We start from the raw sequence: 16,398 nt of genomic DNA, 5'->3' as shown, positions 1-16,398 counted from the left end.
AGTAGTATTATCAAGGATGTGTTTACAATCAAAGCAGTTTATTGAAGTACGTCTCTATAAATTAAAGTAGTACAAAAAAGGGTGTCTCTTTAAACAAAGTAGTACAACAGATGATGTATCTATAATCAAAGTAGTATAATGGATGATGTATCTATAATCAAGGTAGTATTATGAAGGATGTATTTACAATCAAAACTGTTTGTTGAAGTACGTCTCTATAATCAAAGTAGTACAATAAAAGTTTCTACAAGCGAATAATCTCGTCTACAATAAAATAGTGTAATATTTTTTATTATCATTTTCTTTAACGATCTTCATTTCAAAAGTATTAGAATTCCTTTCAAACTCGATGTTAAAACATGGTCAATCAAAATCTATTACAAGTTTGAAGTCGTTCTTTCCGTTACAGATATCAACAGGATATAGGGTAAAGTGAAGTAAAATTTATAGTTAGTACTACTTACTTGGCATTTCTAGTCCAACCATAAGTGTATAACTAACTTCAACAGTTTAACGTCTTGTGCCTGTTTAAGACTAATGAATAAGAATAAGGCTTAAGCTTTAGCCTCGTCTTTTCTAAAGCCCGTGGAAAACGTAGGTACATGTGTTGCAAAGTATCCACATAACCGGTATAAAACTATATTCTGAAAAACAGGACTACCATTTACCTCCGGGTGTAGGCTATCTAGAAATTTTATTTAAAAATAGAAATCGTCATTTCCAAAGTACTTTTTATTTCACCACAACAAATGGTCTAAATATTTATTATTTATATTTTACCAGGCATATCCCTTTTCAGATTGGCATGCGGTTCAGTAACAATTAGGCTATACCAGTGGTTCCCAACCTTTCTTAGCCTTCACACCCCCGTGGACCTTTCACACCCCCCAAAAATTTGTTTCATCCACATTTTCAGGATTGTTTCTATGTGTAGAGAAACCGAGCGTACGATTTTGTCTTTTGTCAGTTTCTAGTTGATACTCACGAATGGTTGTTAACTCAGAACAAGAGCTACATTTTTGGCACTAGTTTCTGGAGAGCCATAGTTCAAACCTCACTGGTCACTTTTCAAAATAGAGACGCAGCTGGTAAAAGCTATGGTACGAGTCTATTTTTATGGATTTGACAGATAGTTTATAACTGTGGGTACAAGGCCAATAACTCAACAATGCGAGGACAAGTTGAATCCACAATAAATTGCTTGCATATAAAAATTTCGAGTATAAATAAGACAAAGCTATTTTGAGATGAAGAATTTATAATATATGATAAGAATGAGAACAATTTAATTGATGATATATACAAACTTATAAACTGAAATACACTATATCATAAACATTGAGTCACCTGAATAAAGTTAACTGTTTTATATACTTACAATTTAAACTTATCAAATATTTCAATATCTGACCACATTTTGATTCTGAACATTAACCAGTTTTTCAATTTGTTTTCCCCATGAAAGATTTAACACTCCAACCCTCTTTAACAAGTTGAATCTTTTTCGCAATACTTACTTTGTATCAACTTTCCAAGCAATTAGTGTGTCAGTAAAATAGAGTGTTGGATAATGATAATGAAAAGATCTTAATAATATTCAGACATTTTATTATCCAAAGCTAAATACCAGACCAATTAATTTTGTAGAAAAAAAGAGATTTCATTGATCTCTAATTTGAGTTATGCATATGTCTGGTCATTTTTAAGCTAAATACACAGAAACAAGCTGTGTTTGGTTAACAGAATTGACAGTTTGTTGATTGCATCAAGATATAAAGTTTAGGAGTTATTCCTCTTATTATTTACCTTACAAGCTCAATTAATTTTCCCTTTATATCAATGACAAGTTATAACTTCACATATTTCATGGTTAAAACAAATACAATCTTACTTATCAACATAGCAGTCAGTATAAACATTTCAACAATTCAACTAGAAATATGAAATGGAAGATTTTCACAAATGAATGAATCAATGGATGAGTGAATGAATGCATGAAAATTATACAAGTAAAATGGTTTTTACATAATTTTACAACTTTGAACAGTAAATGGTGAAATCTTTAACAAAAACATACAGAATTTTAAAATAAATATTTTTTACATTATTTTACACTAGACATTATCTATCTGAACATTTCTTTATAATTCATGTGCCAAATTGTTTTACTCAACTTTCTGTTTCAGATTGTGCTGGCAGAGACAGACTTGAATTCTCAAAAAACTACATTTGTAGCTAACATTTTATTGAAAATTATAAATTAAAAAGTTAAATAATTTTGTTTCTTTGGCAGGTAAATAATGAAAAATTGAGCTGTGATAGTTTAGATGATTCAATGTTGCTGCCATATCTGATTTCACAAAAAATGGTAAGCTAGAAAAAAAGTCTTAGTTTCTGTTTGAAAATGAGAACAAGTTAAATTTTGACTTATTAATACCTATATAATAATGGACTGTTTGATTACATTTTTTATAAAAAAATATTCAAATATAAAGAAATGTAGTTAGAGATGAAATTGGCAGTTTGTTTGATGCAGATTTTGACCATATATTTGTAGATAACAAAAGATTCAACAACACAATTCCTTAATATTATTTCTTGGTCTTCTTCTTTTCATTTTTTACGGCTCCTTGTTTGCCTTTTGATCTGAAATTAAAATATATGTCTAGGTTAACTTCAAGAATATTATCAAGAATATTATTTCTAAATGACACGGGAAAAATGAATTATGTCCAGGCCACGTATTCTCAAAACGATCTTAGCGCAAGGATGTCCTAGGTTCTTACCTTGTAACAATGATTCAAGGACATCCTAGCGATTGTTTCAAAAATATGTGGCCTGGTTCCTGGAATAACCAATCAGATGGGTTTATATCTTATTAACTTTAGTAGATCTTTTAGAAACTGACCCTGGTTAAAAAGTTATTATCATTTAATTTAGATGGCAGGACTTAAACAATAGCTGAAAGAGTGGAATTGCTCAGTTATAAAATCTTATAAAATCCTGATGCTCAAGATTGGCTCTATCTAGGCTCATAAACTCATCTAAATAATCATCATTTTCTCTGTCACTGTTTACATGCAGGTCTTATTACCATAACATGTTTGAGATGTTTAATTATTGTTTTAAATTGGTCACAGATAGATCGGCATCAATCATAGGAAAAATTTACTAATGTCGCATAACTTAATATGATAATCAGGTGACTCATCAATCTTGTCCCAGTACTTCAATATACCACAACATCATTTTGCCCAGTATAATCAGTTTCTAGAAACTTACAGTAGATTGTTTATCAATACCAACACTTTCTATAGCCTGTTTTAAAATAGCTATTTTACGAGGAGAGAGGGAAGATTGACTGTCAGTTTCTGGTGTATTGGCATCTTCACCATCTGATGTTCCGTTAGTTTGTGATTTACGACTAGAAAGAGAGCAGGATTAAGATAGCAAACATTCAAATCTGAACTTCTGTGATATACTGATAGGTGATCATGCTTGGATTAAAAAAAATCTTGATTTCCAGTTTTTGTCCTTTTAACATATTGACAGAATGTTCATTTTACCAATTTCTTTAATTGAATTTTTCCATCATTTTGATGGGTTTTATTTTCTGAAGATTCCACCTATCATATAATGTTCGATGCTAAGCTGACAGGTAGTTTTGTTAATCTTTGATATCTTCACTGATCCAGGAAAGCTATTATATATTTATTCCCAATCATTTTGTTGGCTTAAAGACTTTGATTTATTGGTTGCTATAGTATTGGATATATTCTACAAATTGATCACAGAAGTTCAGAATGGGTTAAGCAAGCAAAAAGAAGCTGCAAGCACAAGACAAGCAAAGCATACATATAATAGATATCTAGTGAACTACAAGCAAAGATAAAATATTGAAGAAAGTAGGGTAAGATCAGGATGAAACTTGTCATAATTATAATTCATAGAAAACAGGATTCATGCTCTAAAATATGTCCTGCCTTGTATTGAACCTAATCAATTCTAAAATATTCTGAATAGTGTAATGGGAAGTAAAATGCAGTTCAAACATTGGCTATTAATAGAAAACAGGGTCCTTGCTCTAAAATATTTTCTGCCTTGTATAAACTCATTATTGTCAGATTATTATTCTGATAAATGTATGATTAATTAACATCTCACATCTCAATTAGCAAGTTTATTAAAGAAGGCAAATAGCAGATAAGGGCAAAAGAAATACAAAGTATTTGATATTAAATTACATTTCCACCAAGAATTGCTCTTGATAAATAAAATTAAAAATCAAAGCTCTTACACATAGCGTGTGTTTTTCTTTGTATTGGTGTTAAATGATGTTTTGTTGCGTGCTGCCCGCCCTCTTGTAGAGGAAGTATTAGATATATCACTCGCTGGTGAAAGGGACATAACTTCAGATTCTTCACTATCTTGAATAGCTTTACGCGTTACTCGGGATCTAAGAGGAGAGAAACATGCAAACATTCACCACAACATGCAAGTTAGATCACAGAGAAGCTGATAAATAGAATATAGTTGATAAAATTCAATGTACCAACATTCCCTAAGGTTACATTACAATATGATCAAAATCTTCTGTTTTGTGCTTTTGTTGACAGTAAGTACACTTCATAATTTGTTAATCAAAAAAATTGGTTGACAATGAATAACCCAGAATTGTTCATAATAGGTCATTGGTGAATTAAAATGGTTGAATCACGTAAACATGGGTTGAGTAACCTTTGACAAAAACATGAAAAAAAAAGATCCTTATAGAGATCCTATATTGCTGCATTGAATTGCAATAATTAAACTTAAGCATTCAGTTTTGAACAGATATCCCCAAACTTTATGATTTTTTTCTGAGTACTGCCCTTGAATTGGCTAATATCTCTTGATAGTTCCACTAACATTGCATTTATTCAGTTTCTTGAGCAATCTCAATACAGCAATTTAGACAGGTACACACATATAAAATCAATATCATTATCTCAAGTATCTACACTAAAGCCAGTCTATTCTAAACTAATTACTACTACCAGTCACCAAAAAGGAGAGATGGAGAAAAACACACAAACATTTTTGGTAAATGAGATAAATATCATTTAATCAAGCTTATATTTCAAACAAATGTGTTAAATTTGTGTCATACAACATTTATGGTTATGGCAGAGTTTCCTCAATGTTGCCTCTCTTGCCATCTTATAAAGCATAATACAACCACAGCCATTTAGAAAGCAGTAATAAATACCTGGATTTAGCTGGTTGAGATTTCTGGGCTGGAGGTGAAGTGGCACGTTTCCGTGGTGATGCTCTAGTTGATTGATTACTCTCTACATCACTGGAACTCAAATCTTGGGATACCTTCTTAGCAACAGTCCTGGAGGATGATTAAGACTTGCATAATAATTTGAAAGAATTTCATGAAAGTGAGAGTTCAACTACAACCTTATTACGTGGACTAAATATATGTTGGTATGAATCAGGGTTTGTAATCTATGACAAGGGTCACATGTGAAGTTAAAGGAGTTTTCTATTAATTTTTCATGTCAATATTACCAATTTAAAAAAATGGACCCTGGCAAGAAGAACCAGTATAAGATACAAAATCATGCTTACGTTTTTGCTTTTGAATTTTGTGTTTTCTCAGTTTGTTTGGACATTTTGGAATTATTAGAGTCTTCAGCTTTTCTTGTTCTTTTGACAGGAGCTTCATCTTCCGAACTAGCATGACGTTTTCTTGTGGACACTGATGGACTGCTGGAAATACAGTCACTGTCACTTACATTAGTAGCAGGTGTCACAGATTGTTTGGTTGTCTTTTTACTGCCCTGATCCTTATTACTGCCATTGACTAGCGATTTAGAATTTTTAGAAGCACTGGCTCCAAAGTCTTCCATTTTAGTTTGTTTTGTTCCTGCCTTCACATTTTTGGGCTCACTATCTACTGTGGTAGATTTAGTTTGTTTTTGTGTTCGTCCTCGTGGAACTACTGGAGGATTGGGACTAGTGTCCTCTGAGTCACTCATTGTTTCATTTAATGAGTCATCTTCATCTTCTGTTAGAGGATCACTTGTGTCATCATTTTTATTCTCTTTCCTGAAAATATGAAAAGATTTGAAAAGAATTCAAAATAACTTGCTGCTGAAATTTCAAAATTTAAACTGTTTATCTTAAATAAAAGCTCAGTGGTTGGTCATTTCTATGAAGATGTTTATAAACTCCAGTCTAACAGCAATCTAAATGTAACATGTGAATTTCAAACATAGCAACTCTTTACAAATATTTGTACCACTTTTAAGAGCATGATCTCTGTAGTATCCCTATAATTTAACAAAATATCCAATACAGATTTAAACAAATCAAAAACTTACCCTGCTTTTTTATCTACTATTTTTTTCTCCCGTTTTACTCGAGGTGATTTACAGTTTCTATTTATAACTGGTGCTGGACTCTCTACTATTATTTCAGTAGTTGTATAAAATTTACCAGCAGTAGGTTTGGTGGAAGCAGGTCCCTCTATTAATGCTTGTATTCCTTTTCTCTAGAATGGAAAGAAGAGTTTTAGACAAAAATGAAATTTTTCAAGAATGTGATTGCTTCATATTTTAATGATAGATATATATAACTAAATTTTACCATAATAATATTTCATCTATAATATATACTATACCTTGTGAACCTCAACTTCAAAACCTTTAGGTAAATAACTTTTAGTGTTTGAATATGCCTGCAAAATTTGAAAATGAAAATTCAGTGTTAAAAAGCTTCAAATAGGTAAGTGATCAAATCAATATCACTTAAACTATTCTAGAATTCAAAATTAACAGACAAATGTTGCAAAATATTATGACAAGGAGTAATACGCTTTTGATTTTTTACATCTGATAGAGCTAATGTTGACAGACAAGACAAATATTGCAATAGTATTACCAGAGGTAGATCTGTAGTAATAGATTGTAACTTACCTTATCTATACCAGTAAATAATTTGGAAGGTAATTGAGGTTCAAACACAGAATCTTTTAATGTAATATTAGTTTTAGTGGCCATTATACCCAGTGCTACATCACATACAGCGTATAATTTCTGAAACAACAAGAAAATATAGCCTTATTTCAAGGAATGCTATCAAGTCAGATTTCAAAACTTTAAGCCAAAATTGAAAGGGTTAAAATTCTAATTTTCAGCAAAATTAAATTTATGCCCAAGACAGTAAAAATTCATTTAAATATCAAAAATAAAGTTTCCTCTATTGAAATATGGTGAGCTTGGAGTAATTCTACATTTTGAGAAATTGACAAGAAACAACAAACCTTATTCATATTTTCATCATCTGGTCCCATGGCATCTTTAGTCTGTTTTATTGATTCAATCATTCGTCGTAAAAACGCATAATTATAGTCTTCAGCTCTACCTATTAGAGGCTCCATTATAAAATACAAACATCTACAAGAAAAATAATCATCAGTTACATTTCTTTAAGTTATTTTCAGTCTGAGCACAGATATATTTGATGAAATAACATTTTTGTGGCTGTATTAAACTCTCTATACACAAGAGTCTGTGAGTTTTGCCTTAGTATCATTTTATGAAAGGGTGCTTTATATGTTAAATATTAAGTAGTCAAGATACTTACTCTTTAATGTTTTTAAGAGCCTCTCTATTGTCGTAAGTTTTTAGATCTGGATCGTGAGCTAGTAGATGTATAGTATAAGGTAAAACATAGTCTGGTAATAATGTAGCCATTAATTCTAAAATATAAATAGCACATATATAATCTCTTAAATAGACAACAAGAAGACTGATGATCAAACTCTTTAATGTAATACACTAACTGCACAAATATTACCTTGTTATCACACATAGGTCCTTTTACACCAAAAGGATTTTGCTACCTAAAAGCATGTCCATAACAGGTTGATTGAAGAGGTCGATTCACTGATGAAATTTTCTATCTATGATTGAGAAATGACTGACAAATGAAGTCAGGTAATGCTATGCAATAAGTAAGACTTGCCAAGGCAGTCATGTCATACTAGCCTACTTGCCAAGACAAATTTATAATGTTAACGAACGCTAAAAGAATAACTTTTTTCTTCAATATTTTTGTAATAACATTATAAAGCTAATGGTATTACCTGTAGTTTTCTTTAGACCAGGATGTTTTAAATAATCTCTTCGTTTCTGTACATTGAGTAGTAGAAACTGTTTAAGTTGTACACGTCTTTCTTTCAATGGATCATTGGCACCCAGTGAGAATATAGACATATACTCTAATGGTAATTTTAACTGCATCAAGCCTTTATTCAGTTTAGCAGCAAACTTTAACCTTACATTATAACAACTATCCTACAAGATAAAATAATAATTAAATTAAAATCATAAAAAAGATAGTGGACCACAGCCATATACGCCCACCACGGCATACGGATGGTAAATATTAAAGATTTTGGGGCAAGGGCAATAAATCTGCTTCTTACAGAAAATAGCTCAAATTCGAACTTTATCTTCGTTTTATGAATATGTCTACACATACCGAATTTCATTTGATTCCATCAAAAAAATTTGGTTTTTAGAGTGTTTACAAGCAAATGATGTTGATAGAAGCACTTACTGTATAGAGGTTAAAGGGCGATAACTCCTCAAAACTGATGTAAGAGGCCTAAATCTTGAAAAAGCCTTAACTTTAATCAGAAATAAACTAAACTTTCTTAAACCTTTCGATTTAGGTCCAATAACACCCATTTTAAGTTTCAACAAAATCGGTTCAAAACTAAGAGAGTAATAGCATATTCAAGATTTTGGGGCAAGGGCAATAACTCTGTTGCTAACAGTCTAAAATAGCTCAAATTCGAACTTGATCTTCGTTTTATGAATATGTATACACATACCAAATTTCATTTGATTCCATCAAAAACTCTAGTTTTTAGAGCCTTTACAAGCAAATGTTGATGGACCGACGGACGGGGGTGTCGACAATATTCATCCACATAGAGAGATGTGGGCGTATAAAAATATTTACAAAATAAAATTCAAACAAATTTTTAATAAAAAAAATCAATTATGTAAAGGTTCTATCAAGATAAGTTCTATATTCAAATAACACTTATTTCAACATCAACACTTGTTTTACTGTTCATTATTCCAACAGGCATCACTGATAAGGAGTAGGATATTGGAGGCAAATGACTTGACCAAAGCTGAGATTAGGATTTGAGCATTAAAATTTTAAATGCTTGACATTAAGAAGAAAAAGAGGCAAGCAAATCAGCAAGATAATGTTATTACTTACAATGATTAATAAGGCAAGAGCTAAGAATTGTTCTGAGGTGACCATTTCAGCATAACACGGTTCTTCTGCTAGTTTTAACATACAACAACCAGCTTGTAGACGTAAACGGGCCAGTTCTGGTTTACTGTAAAAGAAATAAAAGAACTATAACAGTCTGTTTACTTCAACCCTAATCTCAACTTGAATTTATCTGAGGAAATCAACTTATTGAGCCCTCAGACTACTGAAAATCAAGCTTTCAAAACACAGTTAATAAGTCTACACCTTACTAAAATAAATACTCTGATTGTTGCTAGGAAGATCATGTTCACGCCTGATGCCACTAAACAACAGTTTGTCAACACTGCAACCCTTTCATAGAGTCTACATACCTGATATATTTAATTGGTATATCTATTATAATAATAAACTACAACTTACTTGATATGACTATTTTCCATGAGATCACCATCATGTATAATAACAGTATATAGTAATCGTAATGTAGATGACGTTCCAGAATTAGATGAGTTATTTTTCAATCCTTTTAACCAACGTACTAATAATTTTAATGCTTGAATCTGAAAAGTTTTAACATTTTCCATTGAAAACAATAGTTTTGCTACACTTATTAGGCATCAGAAATAGAGAATGAGAAAATTGTCAATTTAAATTCTGTTCACAGGGTTCAAATAGAGAATGAGCCTTATACTGAACTAAACTACCACTTACCTTAGCTTGAGTTTCTTCTGTTACTAAATGATCATTATACCAACTTTCATCTGTTTCTGGTCCACTAGTCTATTATCAATAGAAAATACGATAGAGTTTTACATCTTACTTATTTGCATACTCTGGTTCACTTTCATGGGAATGAAAATATGTTCCTGTTCATCTCTGTTGTCTATAGTGAGAAAAGTTCTTTTTCGATCAGCGAAGGACATCATGACAAAACGAAGTATTTTTTGACAAAATGGCAATTCTTACCCTGTCCTGCATCATCAAATCTTTAACAATAATTTTAGAGACTATATTCTTCATTTCTCCACTAAATTCTTCAGGACATAGTTGTGCTATGTGACCGAGAGCCACAATAGAGGTTATATAGTTAGCAGATTCAGGATGTAGATTCTTCTTTACATTCTGCAAAACAGAGCCACGTCATGAGAATTTAACAACACAATTTAACGACACAATTTATTTTGACAATTTGTGAAATATTTGGCCATGTCCTTATGATTACAATACATGACATACTTTCAGGTAGCAGGATTGTAAAGAAGTTTTCTAAATTTTTTATGTGTATAAGGTACACTGATAGCATCAGTCAGATGTAAAAAAAAATGACCACTTTAAACGCAAGTACTCACCTCAAAGACTTGAGCTAGCACTGTAGATCTCTGTAGAGCACAAATAGTACTAATACATCTAATAGCATGCTTAGTTTGTTTAGGATTTCCCATTTTAGCAGTACTTACTAATACTGGTACCATATCACTGGAAATACAAAGAGTCTTGTCAAAAATCTATGTCAAAAGTTGCAACTATGACAGGGTAAAGACAGCACTATGTTAAGACTTTTTCTGCACATAATATTTAGCTTTTCTACTCTGCCTATGTTTTTAGGTACTTTTGAAAGCCAGTTTACACAAAAATCATTATTTTGAAGGATAACTTATAACCTAAAAACTTACGTATAAATATTGGGATGCATTGTCTGTATTCTAGCACCAGTAAAATTTAGTATCTGTAATGTTGTACTACCTAAAATAAATCAAAAATTTGTGTTACTGGTCTAAAAACTGATATGCATACAGCCTGCAAGACACAGGGCATCGGTTTTTCATCTATCTGAAAGATTTTTCCATCTCATCTTTTTCCAGTTTTACTGACATGAAAAATAAGACCAATGCCAGAACTGACTACAAGACCCCTTTGAGATTTGAAATCGATGTTTAAAGGTCTCAATAAAGGACGTATCTCTCAATGTAATAAAACTTAGATTGGATTCATTAGTCACAGTTCAAATATATGTGTGTTAATAAGAGATGGCTGAATTATTACACAAAATATATAGACTAAAAATATTAGATCTACTTACAAACTACATCATCTTCATGTTTGAGGAAACCTAAAAATTTCTCAAAAACATCAGCTGTTCGGAAATAATGAGGGAAGGCATTTGATAAACCCTGTAAATAGAAAAACAACTTATTCTCAACCAGAAAAAAAAAAAAAAAAAAATTAAATGAATGGAGTTTTATGTCCTACATTTTATGCAATGAGGAAACTTTCGACTGGACAGCAGCATTGGCTTGCTCTTTTTCAATTTCCAACTGTCGAAGGATCTTCAATGTGCACAGCCTGTAGTACACAGGACCAAAAATCAAAACATACATGCCTAGTATTACCTTTCCTGAATTTTATTTGTTTATCTATCAGCAAGTGCTAAAATGGATTCTACTTTAGGATGGAAGTTCTATTCCAAACCTTCAACACTTGCATAATTTTGATAGTCTATTTCTATTAGCTTTATTTAACTGTATATGCTTAACTATGCAGCTACATGTCCATTGTCCATTTTTTTGCAATCACAAGAAGTGTTGAGAGCTAGACTGACCAATAGAAACATTTCTCTTGAAGTTCTTAGTACCCATAAGTAGATTGACTTACCAATAATAAGCTAACCCCTTTCTCAGCGACATCATCAACAGGTTCCTCCAGTGTTGCTTGTCCTGTTATAACTTCATCTAGATGTTTGACCAGTATATCTATAGCTTCACTATCTATCATAACTGGTGCTATTCTCTCTAACAATGATTTCACCATATTATATAGATGATTAGGTCCACCAGAGTTAAACCCTAGCTTTCTTAATACTTCTTTCTGAAAATACCATAAAATCTTGCTTCATTTATACCATCAAATATAAAAACATTTGCGTAATAGCTTAAACTGGTTGAGACATCATAAGATTAAATGTAGGAGGGGAACAAGAATCACCTCAACCTTACAACTACCATTATCTGGGAGAGTTTCTACTTTCTACCTATGATCACTTCCACATCAACCAGGTTAGCAACAAGCAAACTTTCTGAGATAGAGCAGCTCTCATTTTTTTTGGGACCTCGTTGACCTGTGTAAACTGACCATCAAGATGATTGTAGTTGCTAGAAGTCAGTCCAGTGTTTTACTGATGTTGATAGGTCTGATCAGATGCTTTACAATGCCAGTCAACTTGAAGCCCCACTACATGCTTATAGAGAAATACTTCAAGTTAACCTACCACAATTTCTTCTGCTTTTTTACACGTACAATCAGGGGAGATAATCATCTTTAATAGACTTCTCATGCGTTTATCATTACATAATATCTGATTGAATTTCTTTAATTGTTCATGAGGTTTGTGAAGTTCTGGTAAATATCCTACAAAACAGAGAAAGAATTTTATTTGTTTTTCGGTTGATATTGAGGGTTTGTTGTGATATCAGAAATTTGAAATAAAAAAGCCTTTTAATACAACATCCATGATTTGTATCCAATAAAACAACTTTTCAACTAGACTTTACATCAAAACAATTTGTAATATTTGATTGAATACAGAGTTGGCTTTTTGGCGCAGGGTAACATTCACATCTTCAATTATGGTAATGCTTAGTGTCTAAAATATTAAATTATTTGTATAACAGGTATGAAATTGTAACTTACTAGCTAAAGCTGTGAGTCTAGGTAATAATGGAGGTGGATTAGGTTGATCTAAGGAATCATAGGCTTCTAATAGTGATATAGTACATAGTCTGGCACTGAAATACATCAGATAAAACCAAACAACCCCATTACATTACATTTATTTCATACATGTTTTAATTCAGATTTTCAACAGAATGAGGTGAACATCTGTGGTGAACATCATTGCGACTATGGTCCACTTCTGTTTCAAGATTCTAAACACCATAATAAACTGAGCTACAGGACCTTCTATACAAACTAGATTTTATCAATAATTGACTTACTTGCTTCTATGTTTAAACATTTCTCTCATTGCTCTGAAAAATATCAGATGAATAACTTAAATTATCAGGAATGTAAGAGTGGGATGGTCAATATATTCGCAGAAACAAATAGTCATACTTATCATACTATCATGGAAAATAATGCTGACAAAAACTTTATTGCCATCAAAAAGAATAGAATATAAAGATTTTTAATTTCTATTTTAAACTGTCAAGTGATATTGCTCTGTAAGTGATTGTCCATGTCAGTCCATTTGATCTGCAAATATCTCTTCTTTAAACCTATATAAAACTGACGACAATGCCTAACTTGAAGGTTGATAACTCACTTGACAGCATGTTCATCTAGTTGACAATATAACAATAGTAATCTCTTCATTCTCTCTCCTACTGGTAATTGGTACGGTACTAAATACATGTTAAATATACGTTCTACTAATAACCTAAAATATAATAATAGTAATCTCTTCATTCTCTCTCCTACTGGTAATTGGTACGGTACTAAATACATGTTAAATATACGTTCTACTAATAACCTAAAATATAATAATAGTAATCTCTTCATTCTCTCTCATACTGGTAATTGGTACGGTACTAAATACATGTTAAATATACGTTCTACTAATAACCTAAAATATAACAATAGTAATCTCTTCATTCTCTCTCCTACTGGTAATTGGTACGGTACTAAATACATGTTAAATATACGTTCTACTAATAACCTAAAATATAATAATAGTAATCTCTTCATTCTCTCTTCTACTGGTAATTGGTACGGTACTAAATACATGTTAAATATACGTTCTACTAATAACCTAAAATATAATAATAGTAATCTCTTCATTCTCTCTCCTACTGGTAATTGGTACGGTACTAAATACATGTTAAATATACGTTCTACTAATAACCTAAAATATAATAATAGTAATCTCTTCATTCTCTCTCCTACTGGTAATTGGTACGGTACTAAATACATGTTAAATATACGTTCTACTAATAACCTAAAATATAATAATAGTAATCTCTTCATTCTCTCTCCTACTGGTAATTGGTACGGTACTAAATACATGTTAAATATACGTTCTACTAATAACCTAAAATATAATAATAGTAATCTCTTCATTCTCTCTCCTACTGGTAATTGGTATGGTACTAAATACATGTTAAATATACGTTCTACTAATAACCTAAAATATAATAATAGTAATCTCTTCATTCTCTCTCCTACTGGTAATTGGTACGGTACTAAACACATGTTAAATATACGTTCTACTAATAACCTAAAATATAATAATAGTAATCTCTTCATTCTCTCTCCTACTGGTAATTGGTACGGTACTAAATACATGTTAAATATACGTTCTACTAATAACCTAAAATATAATAATAGTAATCTCTTCATTCTCTCTCCTACTGGTAATTGGTACGGTACTAAATACATGTTAAATATACGTTCATATACAGTCATGTCTGAAGTGCATCTCCAAAATGTCTGTCTGTGACTTTAAGTTAACAAATATCAATGTGCACCAAAAGATTTTCACTTACCTATCATCATTAGACTGTTGATAATAAGCATGAAATACTTTATCTCTAATCCATGCTACTTTCTCTACATTATGTTCTTCACGTGGCTCTTGATTCATAATATGTTTAAACATCTGACCTAATCCCATTAATGCCTCACGTCGAATTTTAAACTGCAAATATAAGAATTGAGATATGATAAATATATTTATGGTATCAAAAAAAAGATTTTCTTCAGTTCAGATGAATGCAGTTACAGCTGCTTGTGCACTATTCCAATGTCTGTGGCTCTGTAATCCAGAAAAACTTGACCTGATTAGGCTTGAAAAGCACTATGTCATTGTCATAAATGACTTTATCAAAACATAGTACACAATGCTTACTCTTACTAGAGATATTATATAAGAATCAGACTTCATTGCCATCAAAAAGAATAGAGTAAAATACTACAAAAATATTTACACCTACCTTTTTATCCCTTGTTCTTTCTTTGATAAAACTTAATAAATCCATATTGATCTTCTCAAAGTTCTTCTTAGCTACATTTAATATACAATTCACAACCTCTACTCTAACTGTTTCTTCTTGATCATGTTGACGTACTTTTAATTGTTCTAAAATAAATGATAGATATGGATTTATAGCTTTTTCTAATCTGCATCCTTAAATACAGCATTAGATATTTTGTTTATTCATTTTCATGGGTTATTTCATTGTTGGGAACTATTCTAACATGGATTTTCGAGGAGAAATTTATGCACATTTTGTTTCAATTAAAAACATTAACAACAGCAATCCATTTTGATTAGAGGTAAAATCAGCAGTAATTAATGTTACTAAAACCAAACTTGTTCATGACTACTTTTCCTTTCTCTTAATAAAGTGGATTGTTTGTGGTTATAAATCGTGCATAAATATCTGTGGAAATGTGGATACAAAGCATCTTTGGGACAATCTAGGATATGCTCGCAATTGACATACATCAAGAAACATCTTAACAGGTTACAAAACCTCCCAAGATAGCTGTTAAGAAGTATCTTACCATAGATTTCTTTAGTCAATTCTTCATGATAGAGAAAGAAATATTGAGCATACTGGACACAAATAGTTCGTACAGAAATACTTATATCATTAAATCTACAATATAAAAGCGTATTTGTCATTACTAGATGATAGTTCATTGCTGAAACGTTTGCATAAAGTATAAGACTATCCTTATTTTTTGATGTCATTACATTTAAAATCCAAATATCTTGATTAGCCCATAGAACAATTTCTGAATGTGAACTTCATGCTATGCATAAAAGAAATAAAATACAGGTAATCAAATAAATCAACCGTGTAGACTCTCAATAAGAGCTGAATTGAAACTCATCTCATCAGTGGCATCAGGTATTAAAAGTGAACAAAAAAGGAATCTTACCTTCCAAGAAAACAGATCCATAAGGGTTTATTCTGAGCTGCTAGATTAGATTCAGGTTCAGAAAACATCTTAGCTAATAACTTAGTTACATTTTTACGTTCTGGTTCTTCATTACTCTACAAAGCAATATAAATCAATAACGCAATGGTCTTTTGAATCAAATAT

General features: G+C 31.3%; 1 protein-coding gene across 1 annotated transcript; it reads left to right on the top strand.

Annotated features, from left to right (window-relative positions):
- Nucleotides 1-13,825: 13,825 nt before the first annotated feature.
- Nucleotides 13,826-14,491, top strand: LOTGIDRAFT_85125 (hypothetical protein; the record flags this gene model as incomplete). Its single annotated transcript, XM_009057031.1, has 1 exon — nucleotides 13,826-14,491. A coding segment is annotated over one exon (666 nt), but the record flags the coding sequence as incomplete, so codon positions are not given.
- Nucleotides 14,492-16,398: the final 1,907 nt, after the last annotated feature.

This window comes from Lottia gigantea (assembly GCF_000327385.1).
Source record: "Lottia gigantea unplaced genomic scaffold LOTGIsca_3, whole genome shotgun sequence".
In the NCBI taxonomy this organism is placed as follows: domain Eukaryota; kingdom Metazoa; phylum Mollusca; class Gastropoda; family Lottiidae; genus Lottia; species Lottia gigantea.
The sequence above is the reverse complement of the archived record's forward strand: the minus strand, read 5'-3'. Positions and strand labels throughout refer to the sequence as shown.